We start from the raw sequence: 21,468 nt of genomic DNA, 5'->3' as shown, positions 1-21,468 counted from the left end.
GTTGCCATCTCAACTCCTCGAGTCCCACAAGGGACGGTGGGCAGCGCCCCCTGCAACTAAGATTGAACACAGCACCTTGAGCTGAGCTGCCGCTGAGCTCCCAGATGGCTCAGTTGGTTGGAGCGCATCCTCTCAACCACAAGGTTGCCAGTTCGATTCCTTGACTCCCGCAAGGGATGGTGGGCTGCGCCCCCTGCAACTAGAAATGGCAACTGGACCTGGAGCTGAGCTGCGTCCTCCACAACTAAGACTGAAAGGACAACAACTTGAAGCTGAACGGCACCCTCCACAACTAAGATTGAAAGGACAACAACTTGACTTGGAAAAAAGGCCTGGAAGTACATACTGTTTCCCAATAAAGTCCTGTACCCCTTCCCCAATAAAATCTTAAAAAAAAAAAAAAAAAAATCAACTTAAAAGAAAAATGATCAAGGCTAGAAACCAGACAGAAGATTTGGATCACAAGCCTAATATAACCATACTCAGCAACAGATTGACTCAAAGATTGAGGTAATGGGAATTTTAAAGGAAGATCAATGGGCCGTATGATAAAAATAAACTTTAGTTTAAAATCAATATGTAGATTATAATTTGTTTGGATTAATGTGCCTGGGCAAACAATTTCACATGGGCCTCTGAAAAGGTAAGAAAATATTAATATCCCCAACCCAAGGACTTCTAGAAAAGCTCACTCATTCATAATTAGAAAGGAAAAAACTCACCAATTTAAAAAAAATTGCTTGAATGCCTCATTTACCCAGCATGATGAAAGGCCAATGTATGCCATATAAGTGATTTTTTTTTTCTCAACACAAAATGTTCAGAACATCAAAACATTTCCAAGACTTAAAGGAATTTTTGTCCAGATGTAGGACATATTTGGAAAATGCATAGCTATTTGCCGCTATATGAAATAACTCCACACTGCTTTGTTTTTAGAGTTTCCCGTGCTGTTTTTAGTGGCATTTCTCTCATGACCATCCTTGTCAGGCTATCAGCTACCAATGTGTGTAATGATTACATGTTAGGTTTTAAAAATTCTAAATCTGTACACGTCTGTCATTTGCTCAGATCGTCTTTTTAAAAATAAAGACAACAAACTAGACTTTAAACTGTTATACATTCTAGCTTCCCTATTTCAATATCACAAACTATCACAATCTTTTTTAATTAAAAAAAACGAGAAGATGTGGTGGAAGCAGGATAAGGGTGAATGGGCTCTCCTATACTTTAATGAACAAACATCTTGGCGGCCAATCGAATATTTTCCACCTATTTCTAAGTTTCTGTACGACTATATTCTAATTGGTGGACACTATTATAAATTTGACCTCTAAATAACTGATGTGTTACTGTGTATTGAAAGAAGAGGGGGGAAAATCCCTTTTCTTGACACCAGTTTTGAGGGTGAGGGGTGGGAAAAACATTAAAATGAAGAACTCGGGTAGAGACCCACGTGGAGTCTGCACTCTGTTTCCCATGTAGGCTAGAAAGACAGTGGGAGTAGTATTTTTATTACTGTTTTTTTTTTTTTTTAAACAGTTGCTCTGCATTATAGTGGAAGATGAACCATTTTCTCATGACTTCCTTGCCCAAATGAAATCACATGTCATAAAAAAATCTTGTGTTGGGTAAAAGTATTCTCCACTGCTGAAATTGTATATTTGGAAATTCATCTACTTCAGAAGAACCCAATCTAAGTCCTGACTTCATAAAAAGGCCTTTTGTTATTTGCTGTTCAGTAATTCAGATATTCCCAAATGCATGCCACATAAAATTTAATTATATGGCCACAGACATCTTTATATGAATCCATGAGATGTTTCCATTTATGGAAACATGGAATGTTACTATAAAATTTAAAATTAGCACCATAAGAAAGTTCAAATTTTTTTCTAAAGTCTTTAAAAATATTATGATTAGGAATGGCACCTAGCGATATAGAGGCAGGAAAACGGGGTTCCTTTTCTAGGGTCCATTAGCAACACAGGTGGCAGTGGGAGAAACTGCCCCCAGGGATGCGGGCAGTATTAAAAATGCCAAACAGACCACTCTGGTTTTATTTACTTATCCCACTCCCTCCACCCTCTCCCAAATCTCTCACTGGAAAAACAGTCCCTGTTTAACCTACATACACAGTTAGAATACAAAGGGCAGAAGCAGCCTCTGGCTGTGACCCCATGGTAAGGTGGGGAGGTCAAGGAAACAACAGTAAATACCGCAGAGCTTATACATTTATTACTGTGGATTGAACAAAATCAAAATAACGAGAGGTCTGTGCCTGGTTCAGTGATAGCAAAACTCTCCTGCTCAAGGGAACTTCAAGATCTAGAAGCACATTAAAAACTTGTAATGAGAATTAAGAGATGGTGTTGAATTATCCTGTTTTACTTCAAATGGGTTGAGAGACTTGGGTATGTCATCTGAATTACTTTCCTAATCTGAATAGTAGCTCGAAATACAATCTTTGAGAGTCCTTGAGAATATGTCAACCAGACTATAAACTACTTCTATATCTATCTCAGAACATTGCATCTATAATCATGGAAAGAAATCTATGTCCATATGTTCAGATAGTACTAGGACGTCTTTTAAATTTCAAATATTTCTTCATTAGCAGTCTATTTTATTCCATAGCTTCTTTATCAATTTTCCCCATATTTCTAGACAAGTAAAATTCATTCTCAATTGTATTATTATCAACTACTTTCTGTAATTTTGTGCGACTTAAAGATACATTTTTCAAGTCCCAGTTAAAGTTTTTGATCATTGATTCAAATATATCAAACATCTATGATATACTGAAACCTAAAACTTTGCACGAAATAGCAGTTCACACAAAATAATGATGTCACCACAATTAAATAGATACACACACACACACACACACACACATATGTTGTGTAAGTCATTTTAGCTATCTTTAGAAGCAAGGACATAATTTTGTCACTGACAAACACAAGGCCAATCGAATCTTCCCATTCTAATAGTGCAAAAAAAAAAAAAAAAAAGGAATGTATTGCTGAAGAGTAGAAAATGAAGATTGTCTTTGTTCATATTGTTTACCTCACAGAAAACTCCTGTCTCTCTACAATGTCTAGCAAACATATCTTCCTGCTTACCACCCACCACTCCACCCCTGAGTTTTAACTACCCCATCTGGTATTCCTCTAGTTGCTAGTAAAATGTCCCCATTGTAACACCTGTCATCATCTATGTTAGTTCCTTCCATGTTTGTCTTCCCTCCTAAACCATGAGGACACCAGAGGCAGGATCTGTTTTATTCCTCTTTGGGTTTTGGAGGTTTAGTACACTGGCCTGCCTATAAATGAATCTACAATAAAGATTTGCAGAATGATTGAGATACCTTATCTCTCTTGAACCGCCCCCCCCTCCCCAAAATACACACATCCCCCACACGTCACAGAAGCACTTATATAAAGCTCTGGATTAAATATAAAGTGAAAAATTGGATTATTAACTACTGACATGTTTTCCCAAAAGGTAAGGTAAACCTGATACAGAAAATAGACAAATATTGAATATCAATTTCTGTTAAAATATTCTATGAAAATTTCACCCTTAAACTATGTCTTTGAAAGTTACAAACTGTCCATCAAATTAAAAGTCAGAAATTAAGCATTATATAGAGCTAACAATATAACTATAAAGCAGACCAATATATAAAAAGCAAGCTATTTGTAAAATTTGAAAAAGATATACAAAGTCTGACAATTAAGTTTGCGAACTTGTTGCAATGATGTTACTAGCCTTTTTTTTTTATACCAGAGGGAGTATTCATTATGAATTTGTACCAACTGGACAAACAGTTAACTAAGTTTACTATTTGGAAGTGCTAAAAAGGCTGCGTGAAAAAGTTAGACAACCTGAACTTTTCACCAATAATTCATGGCCCTTACATCACAACAATGCACTAGCTCACATGGCACTGTCTGGGAGGGAGTTTTTAGCCAGTAAACAAATAACCGTATTGGAGCACCGTCCCTACTCACCTGATCTGGCCCCCAAAGACTTCTTTCTCTACTAGAAATTAAGGAAATATTGAAAGGAAGACATTTTCATGACATTCAGGACATCAAGGGTAATACGGCGACTGCTCTGATGGCCATTCCAGAAAGAGTTCCAAAATTGCTTTGAAGGGTGGACTAGGTGCTGGAGTCGGTGCATAGCTTCCCAAGGGGAGTACTTCTAAAGTGACCACAGTGATATTCAGCAATGAGGTAGGTAGCACTTTTTCTAGGATGAGTTCGTGAACTTTAGTGTCACACCTCATATAACTTTCCAAGTTTAAACCCTAATTCTATGCATTATTTTCTCAAATTATAGATCCAGCAACACACTTCAACATCACCAACAAAATACTTAATTTTGTCGATTTCACTACCATACCTAGAAAGCCCAGCATCCTAATGTTAACAAATTCATTTACAAAAACTCCCAGGGCTGACAGTGGGCACATTCAACTGGGGCCAGTGGGGAAAACAGAAGTGTGTCCAGGGAAAGGGACTCTCGGGGCTGCCTGACTCACAGCTGTTTATCCTCATATTTCAAATGTATGCCTGTCTTTTCAAAGATAAACATTTACAGTTTTTAGATGACTGGAGCTTGCAGCTGACAGTGTAAATAAACAAATATGAAAAAAACACACAAAATCTCCCCTAAAGCCTAGCTACAAGTAACATAAAGGGCTTGAAGGGGCTTCTGGATAGAGAAAGGAACTCTAACATGTATGCTTAAGTCAGCTTGGGTTATATTGATTTAAGGTTACACAGTCATGTGTCACTTAATGATGGGGATATGTTCTGAGAAATGCATCCTCAGGCTATTTCCTCATTGTGCAAACATCATACAGTGCACGTACACAAACCCAGATGCTACAAACTCCTGCACATCTAGGCTGCATGGCTACAAACCTGTACAGAATGTTACTGTACTGAATACTGTAGGCAACTATAACACAGGGGTAAGTATTTATATTTCTAAATGTATCTAAACGTAGAAAAGGTACCATAAAATACAATATAAGAGATTTAAAAAAATGGTCCACCTGTATAGGGCACTTACCCTGAATGGAGCTTGCAGGACTGGAAGTTGCTCTGGGTGAGTCAGTGAGTGAGTGGTGAGTGAATGTAAAGGCCATTATTGTACCCCACTTAGACTTTATAAATACTGTATACACTTAGGGTACACTAAATTTATTAAAATGTATTTCTTTCTTCAATTATAAATTAACCTTAGCCTACTGTAATTTTTTTACTGTATAAACTTTATTTTTTTTAATTTTTTGACTCTTTTGTATAATAATACTTAGCTTAAACACATATTGTACTTCTGTACAAGAATATTTTCTTCTTTTATATCCTTTTCTATAATTCTATAAGCTTTTCTATTTAATTATTTTATTTTATTTTATTTTTCACTTTTTGATAAGAACTAAGACAAAGACATACATTAGCCTAGACCTACACTGGGTCAGGATCATGATATCACTGTCTCCACCTCCACATCTCGTCCCACTGGAAGGTCTTCAGATAGTAACACGCATGGAGCTGTCATCTCCTATGACAGAAATGCCTTCGTCTGGAACACTCCTGAAGGACCTGCCTGGGGCTCTTCTTCAGGAGGTGCCACTCTTCAGAAATATGTCCACAGTGGTTTGCTTGGTTTGTTTCTTTTATTCCTCAGATATTATATGCAAATAATCCACCCATGGACATGCCTTTAATGAAAATCTTTCAGTGTTGAGGTCTTGTTTTCAAACTTTTTAAGGAGCTTGTTGAGGTTTGCAAAACTCTGCTAAACCCCTCACTGTGAAATTTCTTGGGGGTTCTTCTTCTTTTGCTTCTCCTGCAGTTTCCTTTTTCTTATCTCTTCTTCAGCTATCAGTTCCTGATCTTGTTTAACAACTCATTAGTCAGTACCTCAGGAACCACCACTAGGGGGTTTTCAATGTCATCCTCCTCCACGCCAGGTTCAACCACAGCCTTGTTGATTTTTGCAGCCTCCTCACCCTTGACAAATCCTCTGAAGTGTCTTCTTTTAGATGCCATTCATACACTCCTTGGAGACATCACCCCAACTACAAGCAAGGGTCTTGATGCAGTCATCGATGGTGTAATCTTTCAGGAATGGCATCAGTGTCTTCCTGAGCAGTAGCCTGGGCAATGGTCATCCTCAGGTAGTAGGCCTTAAAAACTGCTAAAACTTCTTGATCCATTGGTTAGATCACAGAGGTGGTTTTTGGAGGGAGAAACACCACTTTAATATTGGGAAAAAATCACCAATAAAAGGATGTACGGGAGCATTATCAATAATAAGCAAAATCTTGAAAGCTATTTTATTCTTCAAATAATACTTCTCCATTTTACTGTCTTAGCAATTTAGGATGGCATCTTGGAAGAGGAACTGGGTCATCCATGACATTATTATTATTAGTAGTAGTAGTCGTTCCAGGTGTATAAAACAACATGATTAGACATTTACACCCCTCACAAAGTGATGACCCCACCATGTCTACTACCCTCTGACACTGTACACAGGTATTACAATACCAGTGACTATATTCCCTGTGCTATATGTGCTATATTTTACATCCCATGACCATATATATATATATATTCATTTATTTATTTTTTAAATTACAGTTGCCATTCAATATTTTAAATTAGTTTCCATCCATGACTTCTTATTACTCTGCAAGTCATGGGCAGTGTGTGCTTATTGACATGCTTGAAAGCCCTTGGATTCTCACTGCCCAAGATAACAAAAGGTGTGAATTTGGAGCCTACAACATTGCCTCCAAGCAAAGCTGTTATCCAGTCCTTAAACGCTTTGAAGTCTGTCATTGACCTGGCCTCCTTATGGATGAAAGTCCTTTCACAAATCTGTTTTCAGAACAGAGAGGTTTCATCCATATCAAATATTTACTCTGGCAAGTAATTTTCCTCCACAATCAGCTTATCCAGAGTTTCCAAAAAGTCTTAAGCTACCTTCACAACAGCACTCACAGACTCATCACTCACTTTCACATTATGTAATAAGAAACGATTCTTGACTTGTTGAAGCCATCCAGAACGAGCAGTAAATTCAACATCATGGTCAGGTAAGCCTTTTCTTTCAACATCGCTAACAAATCCTTTGGCAATGATTGTCATGGTGTTGAGAAAAATGTGCTTCTGTGTCTGGTCTTCAATCTAGGTCATTAGAAATTTCTCCATGTCTGATACAGGCCCTTCTTGAATTTTTGTTGGTTTCATTGGCTTCAATGAAGCAGATCCTGTAACAGCCTCCATCACTTTGTTCTTGTTCTTCCAGATCACAGCTACGGTGGAATGGGACATGCCTGACTGGCAAGCAATAACCATCACTGATTTTCCACCTTTGTCGTCTTTAATCACTTTTAATTTCATTTCCAGGTCAATCACTCAATGTGGCCTCTTATTGGCAACACTAGCAGTACATTTTGTATGCTTAGGGGCCAGGATGAATAAAACAAAATGAGATTAAATCAAGCAAAGAGAAAATGATGCATGGAATGTATGAGGCTGCCGCTGGCATAACATGGCATACTATTTTACAGCAAACTTTTTTTTTAAAAATAAATAGAAAGAGTACACTCTAAGTAATGATAAGTATTCTATACTAAATACATAAACCAGTTACATGGTCACTTATTATCATTTTCCAGTATTAGGTACTGTACTTAATTGTATGTGCTGCACTTTTATACAACTGGCAGCACAGTGGGTTTGTTTACACCAAGCATCACCACAACACGTGAGTAGTGTTTTGTGCTACAATGGCTAAGATGTCACTGTGCAATAGGAATTTTTAGCTCTATTATCATCTTATGGGACAACTGTTATATGCAGTCCATCGTTGACTGAAACATTGTTATGTGACATGTGACTGTATATGAAAACAAACCAGTTAATTATTTAAAAGGAAGGTAGTAACAGATTTCCAGAGCCTTAAGTCATCAATAATTAGTTCAGACAGATTGTATATTATAAAGAGGCATAGATATTGACCAGTTCCACCATCATAAAGAATAATCAAGTTACTTCAAGATGTATTTATTCATCATTCAAATATGATTTTCATTTCTTCTCTCAAATGTGGCTCTACTATGGAGATGAGAATAAAAGGCAATATTCTGATTTTGGTTTCTTGAAAATGCAAAGGTTATGTATTTTGTGCTCTCTGAAATTATAATTTAATTATAAAGGTTGTGGTGCTACTTGAGCAAATATGGAAACAAGACGTAATACTTGATAAAGAGCTTGTGAGACTAAATGTAAGCATGGCTTTTATAAAAATTCTTTACATAAACTATAGATAACTATAGATATCTGTAGATCTGATCTTTTATAGATAACTATAGATTTGATCCTTAAATATCATTTATTGCCACTTTAGAACTGTATTGAATTTTTAAAATACTCTTCTGAAACAAAAGACAACTCTGTTAGGTGAAAAAGTTGATTAAAATTTAAAGAAAATTTTAGAAAAGGGAGAAAGAAAGGAAAGGTGAAGAAACTAGTATTTGTTACTTACTACGTGTTAGGTAACCAGGCCAGCTGTCCTACACATTTGTAGGTACGCTCCCTAGGACTCTATGATATAGGAGCTGTTAATATTACAATTTTATAAACGAGGTTACTAGGATTCAGAGGTTAATTCCATTGCCTAAGGTCACATAATCAGTAAGCGGTGGAGCTAGGGTATAAACTTTAGTTTTATTTCTACCCCTGTGCTTTTTTCAAATTGTTTCCCTAAACCATATATCTATTAAGAACTTAAAGAGTTTGTGACATATAATTATATAGATTCTCAACCAAATACAGAGAGCACATCAAAGTGAGAAAAACAATGATCTAAGAATCAGGAAAGTAACCCTAATTCTAGGCCTTCCTTTCTCCTTTACTTACTAAGCTATGATGTCCTGGGGAAAAAATAATTAAAATGGAAAGGCCTTAGGTGATGGAGTGGGATGGGGAATTCAGGCTGGTCTCTATTTTCTTCCATATATGCCATGGACTGAATGTGTTTCCCTGCCCCCCACCCCCCAAATTCATATGTTGAATCCTAACACCCAATGTGATCATGTGAGGAGATAGGGCCTTTGGGAGATGATTAAATCATGAGGGCAGACCCCTCATGAATGGTGTTAGTGCCCTTACAAAAGAAGCCCCCAGAGAACGAACTCTCACCTCTTCTGCCACATGAGAACACAGTGAAAAGACTCTGTCTAGGAACTAGGAGGTGGGCTCTCAACAGATACCCAATCTGCCAGCACCTTCACCTTTAAACTTCCCAGCTCCCAGAATTGTTGAGAAATAAATTTCTTTCATTTATAACCTACCCAGTCTCTGGTATTTTGTTATAGCAGCCTGAACGGACTAACACAGTATAACTTTCAGCAAATCAAATGATTCTACAACTTCATATTCTTAAAAATAACAGATTTACAAACTTATACAAAGGGTGTAACCAGAACCCAGATTTCTGAATTTTAAATCCAAAGCATGTTTTTGCCCTATTAGCTCTACTGTAGTATTTTGAATCACTGCTTTATTGTTATTTCAAGAGATATGAGACCCTCTTTCTCATATCACGAATCTCAAATGTGAAAAAGGTACAATATCAAAATAAATGTGAAAAAGGTATTATATCAAAAATAAATGTAAAGGATAGAAGGATGTTTCCTATTTCCTCTCAAATTATATTACATATAAAGAGGATACGTAAAAATCTTTGTGGTACAATTTGAAATCTTATTATTTTTCAAAATTTATATAACTAAAGTAAGTTCAAATTAATGTATTTTTCTTATTCAGAAAAATATTTAACTTTTAGATTTAAAAAGCTAAACCAACTAAACTTAAACAGCTTTGACTCTATGGGGTATAGAACGTATGATATTGAGAAAAAGAGGCAACTTTGGAAGCTCTGGTCGCTGTTAAGAAATTATAACACCATCACGTTAGAGCCAAGTGGGTTTTTACATTTTTTTCCTTAAAAGAAACAAAATAAAATATAGAAAGGGAAAATGTTCCCTTTATTTCTTCAACATAAGTTCTTTTGAAATATGAAATACAGTATTTGTTTCGAAGGGAAAATAAGAAGCCAAAAAGTACAAATATTTCTTAATTAAAAAATACAATGTGTTGTTTATAAGTATTCAAGATCTTTATAAATGTTTCAAGTCTTAAGTCACCTTCTTATACCAGTTGTAGGCTTTGCTAATTCAACAGACATACATAAGTATTTTGCAATCCTTCTGCATTCAACTACCATTGTTTTTAAATTCAACACCAGGATTTATAACTAAATTATTATAGTCTTCATTTATTGGCTCTGACTTGTAACTGAACCACCATTCGTTGTTATTATTTTGAACTATGTCTCATAGAGTCAACACTTCATTTACAAGGTCTCATTTGAAAAGCATCCATTGTCAAAATCTAGAAGACAGTACATTTTTCCTAATAGTACATTTTGGTGAAATATACTCAAAAATGGTACCATGTGCAATTAAAATCTAAGAATAATTAGAGCAGGCTAGATGATTTACTAGTGTATATACAGAATCTAGAAAATCAACCAATGGATTTTAACATGGATTTGTGGCTATATAAATATAACCTAATGAAACAAAAATGAAGTTATTTTCTATATTGGGAATTATGACATTATACTTAAAGCATTACATTGACTCAAAAACCAGATAGACTTCCTATGAACTTTTAGAGAAAGTTATAACTTGATCAATAAAGATATTTAGAAACTTAGGGTAAAAAAAGGAAAATTTAAAAATGTTCACCTTCAATTTATTTCATAGGTCACTGTTTTACCATCTAATAAGATAATTAAAAACATGCAAGCAGCTGGTACTACAGCTAAACAGATTAATGTAATAGTCTGTAGTCATATGTGCTGGCAAGGGGCTCGCCTCTTTGGAGAGGAGAAGGTCAGCTGCCCTTGGGAACAAGGGGTGGGGGTGGTAGTGAGACAATATTCTTTCTACCATGTGGCCTTGTGCTACAGTCACTTAGTTAAACATCTATTGTAAACTGCTAATTGGCAAACTACTTTTCTTTCATACCCAACAAGGGGTCTCTCAGTTTTAATGGTTAGATAAGAAATAGAGAAAGCTCATACAATCTGACAGAAAACATTAAAATTGGTCTCTAAAAACTTGGTATATAAAGCATAAACCAATAATATCTTCTCAATTCTTATTCATTTGCCATTTTAACACATCACCCGCAAATTAGGAATATACGATCAAATTTTAACAAAAAGTTCCAAAGCAAGATCTAGTCTATTACCCAGGCACCATCTATGATAATCATAAGGTTGGTGCCTTAGGAGTTAAGTGCAACTGTACTCTATCTTGAATCAATGAAGCAAAAACCACAAAAGACACAAATCCAAAGTAAAACCTCCTAGCCTATGAAAAACAAATCTATGAGCATTAGCCTAACAAAGCTATAGTTAGGGTCCATCGATTTTAAATTTCATAATTTATTTGTCAAAATTCCAAAACCCATCTCTGAACTTACACTAATAGTAAAACATCTTCCTTTTATCTTTACCGTGTGTACAATTTTGTTACACAAAGGCAATGTAGAATATAGTATCAGAGATTGAGAATTTCCAGCCTCAGGTTAAGCTTGTTCTTAGTTCTCTCTGCTAACAGATAAAAATCATTTTCCTATAAGACACATTTTTAAATCTTTCTTTTGGTGTCTCTAAAAAAAATCTACACTACCAGAAAGTTAACGAGGATGACAAGGGCAATGACATCAACTGGAAGACAAAAGCAGCTCATATTCATTCCAGCATTTACCATGTGACATTATCCCATTAGCTCCTCACAAGTGTTTTTTATTATGGCCATTTCAGAGGGAGGAAAGTGACGGGAAACCTTGTCCAAAGTCTCCAAAGTATTTGGAGTCAGGATTTGAACTGACTCACTATGTTTAGGTATTATTAACAAACAAAAAAAAAACAACAACAACAAAAAAACAGACTATTCCCTTTTGAAACTGAAAATCTCAGATCACAATAATACACATAATGGAAAGATACACACTTAGGTGACTAATTCAAGACTGAATTTAAAAGTTAATAAAACCTCAACATATGGTATAAAAGGGTGCATACACCTGTTGGAGGGTTAAATAAAGACTAAAGCCACAAAGTTGACCATTTACAGTAGGTAAGCACCAAGAATAATAATATGCCATGTCTCTGCATTTAGATTTTCAAAAGGCTTTATAAGTTTTATCTAATTCGTCTTTAAAATAGTTGTGAGAAGGAAGCAGTTTAGACATTATAATGTCCATTTTACAGATGACACACTAAAGCCTATCATTATCCCGGATACAAGTATATAAGCGAGAGCATGTTCATACTAGGCTGCCAGCCAGAACTGTCTCACTGTGCAGGAAGGTCAGGATTTCTGAAGCAGTTTAAATAATACAAAGGCAGAATTGTTAGGATGGTTGAGGGTTGGAATATTCACGCTTTACCAAAAACCTATTTCTAGTTAGTTTAAAAGAGCTATGATGGCAAGAGAAAAATAATTTTTATTTTCAAAAGTTAATTTTACTGACAATTCTGTTGTTATTTTAGTGTGATTCTGCAACAATTCCTAGATTTTATCAGTTAACCTTAATATGAAAATATACCCCAGAGCTATGCTTCTATGAATTCTGCATTTAACCCAAGTGTCAAATTCACAGTAAGCTCATTATATTGTAAGAGATATTGCCTACTGAGGAGAAAAATATTCATTTCACACCTTAAATACTATAATACTATTTAATAACAGCACTGGCCTGCCAACTATTAAAAGCTTGTTTTTATATACTGTTCTACCTGAGCTTTTTATCTTGCCTTTTTAATCACAACAATAAATTAATATCCTAACATTACAACACTGACAGGCATTGATTAAAAATATATTAGTTAACAACATTAGTATTTATTGTGCAAAGTTGCATTAGTAGTTCATTTTCAAAATACAATTATCATTCAATAATACTAAGATATATCAATCTTAAAACTATTCAAGGAGAAAATAAACTACAAGATAATACTGTGAATTCACATTAAAACATTTCTCTTAACTTTATATTATATCCATTATTTACCATAATTAGCTAAACTACAAATGTAATTGTAAAATATAATTCACCAACAAAATTTATACACATAATAGATTTTCCTTCCTTTGAAATACATCTTTATTATCTTTTTGTCTTGGTTATTTATTGTATTTATATCTAATAATGATATTACCACCAAAGATTTCACATAAATTACATATTAATATTCCTCAGTTACATGCCAAATCATGAATATTTACTTAACTATCTTTTATATTCGCCTTTTTTTGGTGTGATCAGCTGTAACATGTTCAGATGTAGGATTCTACCTATTATTTAACATGTCAAATTCCAAGTTTATATCATACTTCAGCACTAAAAGAAGGATTTGGAGAATTCCAACCTTTATCAGGTACAGTGAAAATATAAGGGCAACACATAAGCTTTACTGCTGTGATAATACCTCTAGAACACCATGGGAAGGAACATAAGCCTTTTGTAGTATCTGTGACACTTGAACGACTGATTATTTATACAGACCCCAACTGGTATAAAATAAAGATGTCAAGTGTTTCAATTACCATCTCATTTCTAGAATTCATAAACAAATTGTAAAAACTTTCACATTTAACACATTCTTATTAAATGCTTCCTGTATACGAGGCCTTACTCTAGATGTTAAAAAGCTTGCCTGGGATCTGAACAAACAAATGACACAGTTCCAATTAGGGATACGAATATGTATTCAAATAAAAATATAAAGATTCTGAGCATAAATTCTGTGTTTATTATAAAAGGAGTGACAGCTTAATATTCAAATGAGTTTCCAAGTGTACAGTGGTTCTTGCATATATTTTCTAGTGTTATTACACAAGTATCAGAACTAGTTAACCATAAGGACACTGTACTCCACTCAAGTATTTCTTCAGGAATCTATCTGCATTGCTATCTATAATGCCAAAATGTATTATTGAATCTGTACTTTTTTTTCCCCTAAAAGAAAACCTAGTTCTTATATCATTTTGGTTCAGCTTATACGTTTTCAAATATTAATGGAAATACTTTAATCTTTCTACTTCCTAGGTTTCTCTGTTACGAAGGTACAAATTCTATAAACACTTATTCAAGCAAATTCAAGTTATAAGGAGAATCTTAACAAAAGACTAGATAAGATACATGTTTTCTTAACTAATGTATCCTTTTTTAAAAATCACTAATTGAGACGCAACTGCCCTGTTCGCTGAAGAGCCAAATGGGATATTAACAAACAGCACTTAATGTAACAACAGATTACATTTTATACTCTCTTAGATGCTCATTTCATTTTAGCAGGAAACTTAAACAAAAGGAAGCCTTTAGTACTATAGCAAATATACTAGAAAAACAAAAACAAAAATGGATTTTAATGAAGCTTAATACTACATGTACATTCATTCTAATTATCCTACTATAGGTTAACAACAGATATCTACAAAAAGTCCATTTATTCAATAACTTAGAATGTTATTTTCCATTACTCAATAAGTCTGCAGAGCAATTGTGTATCACAATAATTTTTACATTTGTCATATTTTTAAAGTACAGGTTGTAGCTCCTTACTACTCTAAAATTAGAATCCTGTAAAATTAGGTATTTTGTACATCATTTTATAATATTATTTATCTTTGTATTCATCACCTACCTATAGGAATTAAAAGTCCCATCAGAATCTAAAGTAGAACTTGTTCTTCTTCCATTTTTATTTGAATCTCCTGGAAAAAAAATTTAAAAACACTGAAATAATGGAGATTATAAAACTGAATATTTCAGTTGAAAAGCTACTGTGTGACAGCTCTAAGCAGTATATTGAGTCAAAAAGCAAATACCCCTTTTACCTCTCCAAAATATCTTTTGTAATCAGAGCCCTTTAGGCCAAAAATGTTTTTTGACGCTAAAATATAGCCCAGAACCACTGCTCCTAATTTGGATAGGAATACTACCGAAGCAATTGCTAACAGGAACAAATGAAGTACAGTTACAGACATTTTCTTGTTATGAATCACAGACAAATCAAAATGTATAAATCATTTAATCATACACTAATGTTTATAAACAAAGGGCAACTTTTTGTTAGTGACCAAGTCACCCATCTTGACCACTGGTACAGTCAAAGGAGGCAGGCAGAGAGCAGACCCAGAATGCTTTCCAGAACCCTGTTCTCCACTATCTAGGAATCTGCTAAGCAGAGAGGTAAAAGAGAAAGCAGAATTGGGAGGTAGAGATGAAGAATGCATTCTAGTGAGCTTTGAATACACTTTAATATTCTTTCTAAATCTTTAGGTTTTAACTTTGGTCAAAAGTTCAACAGTTTAAAACAAATGAAAAAAAAAAAAAATAGCATCAAATAGCATCTGCCACACTAGGAAATACCAAACATTAAAAACACATTTACATTCAAGAAACTGGCATATTCATAAAAATCAGATTTAGAACAAATTCATACCTATCAGTTTAAAGATTATAGAATCCAAATAAACTTGCTAAAGAAGTTAAAAATGCTTACCAATGTCACAATATAAAACATATATTCTTATTGACAGAAATTTAATTTTAATAGCTTAAATTTTAAAATATATACTTCAAAGTATAGTTTTTATGAAACCACGGTATACTACTATAAAACATATCATTTATTCTTAGAAACAAATTAAAAAAACTAGAATCTGATTACATTTTACATTCCTAATTCCTGTAATGTACTTGCAAACATCAGGCTATATTCATTTTTATGAAATTTAAAGTTCAATAATTGGATGATAGATCCAATTTTAATTTATACTTTTAATCCTCTTTGAACAAACTGAGGTGCCATTGGAGATCATCACAGTGGTCCTGGTTAAGTCAAATAGTAATTAAAGAGCTTTCACTTTAAAGATGAGATTATTTTTAATTATTGAGTGTAGTACTTAAGGTACCATACTTATATAATTATGCTACTCATTAAATGGTTATTGAAAGCTGAAATGTAATTTTAATGACAGCTACCTATTTTTCTTTGCACATTTTATAGTTGACAGATTAGTCAAGAATGTTAGTTCTCTTCAAAATCTTTGCAGCTGCACCTAAGTATTTAGAAGGATGAGAACTGGGTTGAGCTCACTTACTGAACTTTAAACTCTATGCTTTTTGCAAAATGCACTTTCAGTTTTGTTAAATTAAACAAAAAACCTAAAACGGATTACAGAATTTGAAAATGTTGACAATTATTATAGAAGAAAATAATCCCCAAACACTAAATGTTTAAAATCAATCTAGCTGGGTATATTTTGTTAATTCTTTGAAAACATGGGTACCATAAGATTACTCTCTCAACATACTTCATTTTCTTTTTAAAAAATTAATGGTATTACATAAATTTAAAAAATTAAGGAAAATTAGACTCTGTCTTGATAAATGAAAATTTCCTACAACACATGTTATTTAACAGCTTGCAGACATTTCCTGTGAAACACTCCATAATCAGCACAGAATAAGTACTATATCATATATTAAAAATATGAACCTTTTTTCCCTTTAAAACTAGTTATGATTTTATGTATTTAACCATAAAATCTCATCAATGGACTATTTCTTGCCTTCTGCTGATATTTATCAGATCAGATATAAAATCCTTCAAATAATTTAGAGACTTAGTTTTTTTAAACACTAGGTTTTGTCATCTTAATATATTACAAAAGTGGTCTTCATTTTATACCTGTTTTGAAATGCATATATCACATGTAATCTTCAAAGGATGGTAAAAAAGCAAAAAAAAAGCAGTTTTTCTTTCTCAAAAACATGCCAAATAAGGCGTACAACTATTTTTCTAAACAACATTTGAGAAAAGATTTCATAGTTTGCTATATGAGGAAAAGGCTATAAAGTTTTGAAGCGGGAAAAACTGCTTTGTTCCTTCAATCCTCTAGTTGAAATTAATTATAGCAAATGTTTATGAAAACATCTGCTCCTTACAGTTATAAATTCTTAATTTTAATATGGTCGATCCCAGACTCTTATTTTGGAATAAACTGTCTGACAATTAATTGAAAGTTCTACAAAAAAAGAAACAAACAACAGAATTTTTAATTCTGGAAAATTGTATATAGAGACTCTCATTTGTGTGAAATATTTGGAGGGGTTTAAAACTGGTAACTAGGAAAAATCAAAGACAAACAGAAAGGCTCATCTTTCATTTGTAAGCTGTTATACAATAAAAACATATCTGCAACACAAGAAACAAGAATTAAAAACAAGTATTATTTTACTATCAATCTAATTTGGAGGTAAGTATAATAAATGAAGTATTAATTTTATCAGAAATTTTAATAGGCCTAATATCAATAATCATGGGAAGGTATGTGTAGTGTTCCCCAAAAATAACAACAGAGGGTGCAAGAGAGTTTAATATGATGTTTTTAGTTGCTATTCTGATTCTTGAACTAAGTTACGTAGCAGTAACTGCAACAAGGATGCACAGGTAGTTTTCAGAACTAACTTTCTTGCTCTCGCTCTCGCTCTCTCACATTAATCTCACACAAAGACCTTTGAATGATCAAACAACACAAATATTTAAATGTGTTTTAAGATAACAGACTTCCTTTCATTTGCTTGAAAAGTAATTTAATAGAGTACATTTTAAAAATACCATTGTGATTTTAAATGCATTTCAGTATTTAATGTAAACTAACCAATCAAAAAATCTGGTTATATTTATTGAGCAAATTTTAAATAAATGCATAAATTATATACAACATATCACATATATATTATGTGTTATACATAGTGCACCATTGTTCAACATTATATATTTATAGAGACAGTGCATCAATTACTTGTGACTATTAGAGTTTGAAATTTAGTTAACACATTCATTTCTCATTAGTTGGTTAACTTGGTAAAATGAGTTCATAACATTCACAATTAAAATAAGCTGACTGATTTGAAAAAAAAATACTTGTAGTTATATTGCTTTATATGAGGATACAAAGAGCATAGTATTTCCCACTAATATACATGTATCTAACTTATTTAGCCAATAATATGTGTAATGGTGACCTAAATTTCAAAACAAGAAAATCGAATTGTGGACTCCTTTTTAGCTTTGACTGCAGTCATGTTTAACTAAGGGCATTTATAGTATCTATCTGTGCACTGTTGAAATCTCACTATACAAAGGTGTATAATAGATTTCTATAGTGCATATTATGAACAAACATCTGCTTCATGAAGGGAGAACCAGAGACTTTTAAGTTGGGTTAGGTTCAAAAGGACCGGAATAAGCACATGTACTCAACTATGCCTTCAGTATACATGGAAAAAACATCAAGTTTTAAGATCACATCACACTAGGTATGAATTCTGAAAAGTATTACATAATTAAAAAAAAGGGTTTATTTCTGAATTGATAAGAGAAATGTCACCAAGTGTATGTGATGAATATTTAATAATAAGAGGGGGAAAAAAAATTTGGTTCAAACTTACTGAAAACAAAGCTATGGGTAACCACATTTTAGTTGTGATAGGATAAGATGGCATAAATTTTAGCGTAAAGACCTAAAACCTTTTGTGCCTTTTAAACGAACTAGCTAGCATTACTACTGATACATTTTAGTTACATTTAAAATCCCATTTAAAGTAAAGATTCAAAAAAACCCACGAATTAAGTATATGTATACGTTGACAGGCAGTGAAGGCAAAGCATAATGACAGCATCATCTGTGAAGACAGTAGCCACACTAAGGATATCATCTCATTTCAGGAATCAGGTATCTCTCTCTCTCTCTCTCTCTCTCTCTCTCTCTCTCTCTCTCTCTCTCTCTCTCTCTCTCTCTCTTTTTCTTTCCTTTCTCTTTTCCTTTCTTTTCTTTCTAAATTAGGGAATATTGGGGAACAGTGTGCTTTTCCAGGACCCATCATTCGTCCCTCAATCTTAGTTGCAGGGGGTGCAGCCCACAATCTCATGCCAGAATTGAATCGGCAACCTTGTTGAGAGCTCGCGTTCTAACCAACTGAGCCATTTGGCCACCCTTTAGTAATTTTCCATTTTCTCTATTATTGTAAATTTATCTACAATCTAACAATTTAATGGCCATATTTGGTTCTCTATGTAATATTTTCAAATTATGTTTTGGATAATGAAAACTCAAGATGTGAAACAGAAATACACAGGAACTATTTTAAATAAATAAAATTTCAAGTGGATAATTTTAATTTAAGAAGATAAAATAAGATTTAATTCTATTAAATCATTAATAGAATTCTTTAAAAAAGAAAGCAAAATTACATCAACAGAGTGGTGGAATATACAACTCCAAATTTTCATCCTCTCACAGAAACACTGAAACCAACTTCGAAACAACTCTGGAAAACAGTCAAAGATTTACAAAAAAACAAATAAACAATGAATAGAGAAAAGCAGCTTGAAAGCCTTGTGGCATTTTCACTTGCCCTTACCCTATCCCCTCCCCAGTGCAGCAGCAGTCTTGCAAAGAAAAGCCAATTCCCAGTGTGGGAGCCTAGTACTTGGGGGATCCAGAGGGAGAACAGACCACATTTGCAAATTATTCTGCAAACGTTTTCTAACTTGAAGGACTGACACACTCTGCTCATCTCTTTTTTCACCTAACTCAAAAAAAAGAGGTAGGCATTGCTTTTGAACACATTGCAAGTCAAACTTAAAACCAGCAGATGCAAAAGACTGGGGCAAAAAGATTACAACTGAACATAAAAAAGACCACCTAAAGGCCTGGGAGCAAATGCTAGTGAGAATCTCTTTGGAAAATTAGGATACTCAAAAGCACCCAGGTATTGGGGGGGAAGTAGAAAGCATGCACATGCCCAAGGCAAGGAGCATGATCAGAAAGAAACTGAGTTAAGCTCCACCTTAAGCTGATCACTAGAATGAGTGCAAGCCTGGCTAACTGATGAAAGACTATCATGACACAGAGCCAATCTACAAAGACCAAGAGACACTTATTTTTGGGTTGGCTTTTGTTGTTGTTGTTGTTTGCCACTGGCATTCAAGAAAATCTATTAAAACACTAGCTGAACACAAACTAAGAAATAAAAACTTCAGTGATTACATAGGTTAAGGAATAAGTATTTGCAAAAATAGTTAAGGAGAATCACTAGACATATGGACAAAAGAATATAAAAATTAGCAAACCCCAGTGAAGGGGAGAATCTGATATCCAGAATTACAAAATTATACTATTAAAATATCCAGGTTTCAATAACAACAACAACAACAACAACAACAAAATCACAAAAGATACAAAGAAACAGGAAACATAGATCATCAAAGGAACAAAAATAAATTGACAGAAACTATCCCTGAAGAATCTAGAAATTAGATGTACTAGATCAAGATTTTAAAACAGCTTTCTTAAATGATGCTCAAAGAGCAAAACGAAAACATGGATAAAGAAGGAAAGGAAATCAGGTAAACAATGAAGCCACAAAATAAGAATATCAATAAAGAGATAAAAATAATAAAAGGAAATGGTTTCTGGAGCTGAAAAATACAATCACTGAAATAAAAAAAATTCGCTAGAGGGGTTGAACAACAAGTGTGAGCAAGCAGCAGACAGAAAAAAAACCTAAGCGCTGCCAACTCTGTATATTACCCTAACGTGTCCAGTGTCATGTACTGATTGGTGGGGGGGAGGGTGTGCATTGGCGATGACGAGGAGAACACTGCTTTTGGCCTATGTGGTCCACCTGTAGACCACCTGGGCTTCAAAAGGACCTTCCTACAAAAAAGTTGCATAATGCTAATGCTGTAATTTAGACAATTACAAAACACATTTACACTAAGTAGATAAACAACAAAATAGATTTTGAGAACAGCTTCCTCAGAAATTAATGTATTGACAAAGAATATCTGAAAATTATTTCTTTAAGCTTGGAGAAAGACTACTAAGGCCAAGTATAATTACTACATAATTTGCCCTTTGCTGTATTTTTTCCTTACTAAAAATACAAATGAAACGATTTGGTTTAAACTCTGAATGACATTTTTTAAGTTTTGCTTAAAAACCTTAGAAACGTTTTAGAAAGTCTTAGAAACGTTTTAATGAAACACCCCCGACCCCCCACATCTACACACAGACACAACAGCATTTCAAAGAGAATCTAATTGATATTTAGGAAATTCTAACCCTGACATTACACTATCTATTCAGGGCCTAAATAAATATACACAGCAAAAGCTATATAATTTACTAAATAAAATAGAGTGTATCTGGTATTAAAACCCTATTTCACTTTCTATAAGTCTTTCAAATAGTAACTGTAAAATATTTATATTAAT

General features: G+C 33.7%; 1 protein-coding gene across 3 annotated transcripts in view; it reads right to left on the bottom strand.

Annotated features, from left to right (window-relative positions):
• The window catches only part of TBC1D5 (TBC1 domain family member 5), a 489,595-nt gene that overhangs the window by 227,012 nt on the left and 241,115 nt on the right, over positions 1-21,468 (bottom strand). For all 3 annotated transcript variants that reach the window (XM_019726007.2, XM_074312796.1, XM_074312797.1), the window contains one exon: positions 14,821-14,890. In XM_019726007.2, the coding sequence (XP_019581566.2) occupies positions 14,821-14,890 (70 nt within the window). The remainder of the gene's footprint in view (positions 1-14,820; positions 14,891-21,468) is intronic.

Source organism: Rhinolophus sinicus, linkage group LG10 (genome assembly GCF_036562045.2).
Source record: "Rhinolophus sinicus isolate RSC01 linkage group LG10, ASM3656204v1, whole genome shotgun sequence".
In the NCBI taxonomy this organism is placed as follows: domain Eukaryota; kingdom Metazoa; phylum Chordata; class Mammalia; order Chiroptera; family Rhinolophidae; genus Rhinolophus; species Rhinolophus sinicus.
This window is presented reverse-complemented; position numbering and strand designations above follow the sequence as displayed.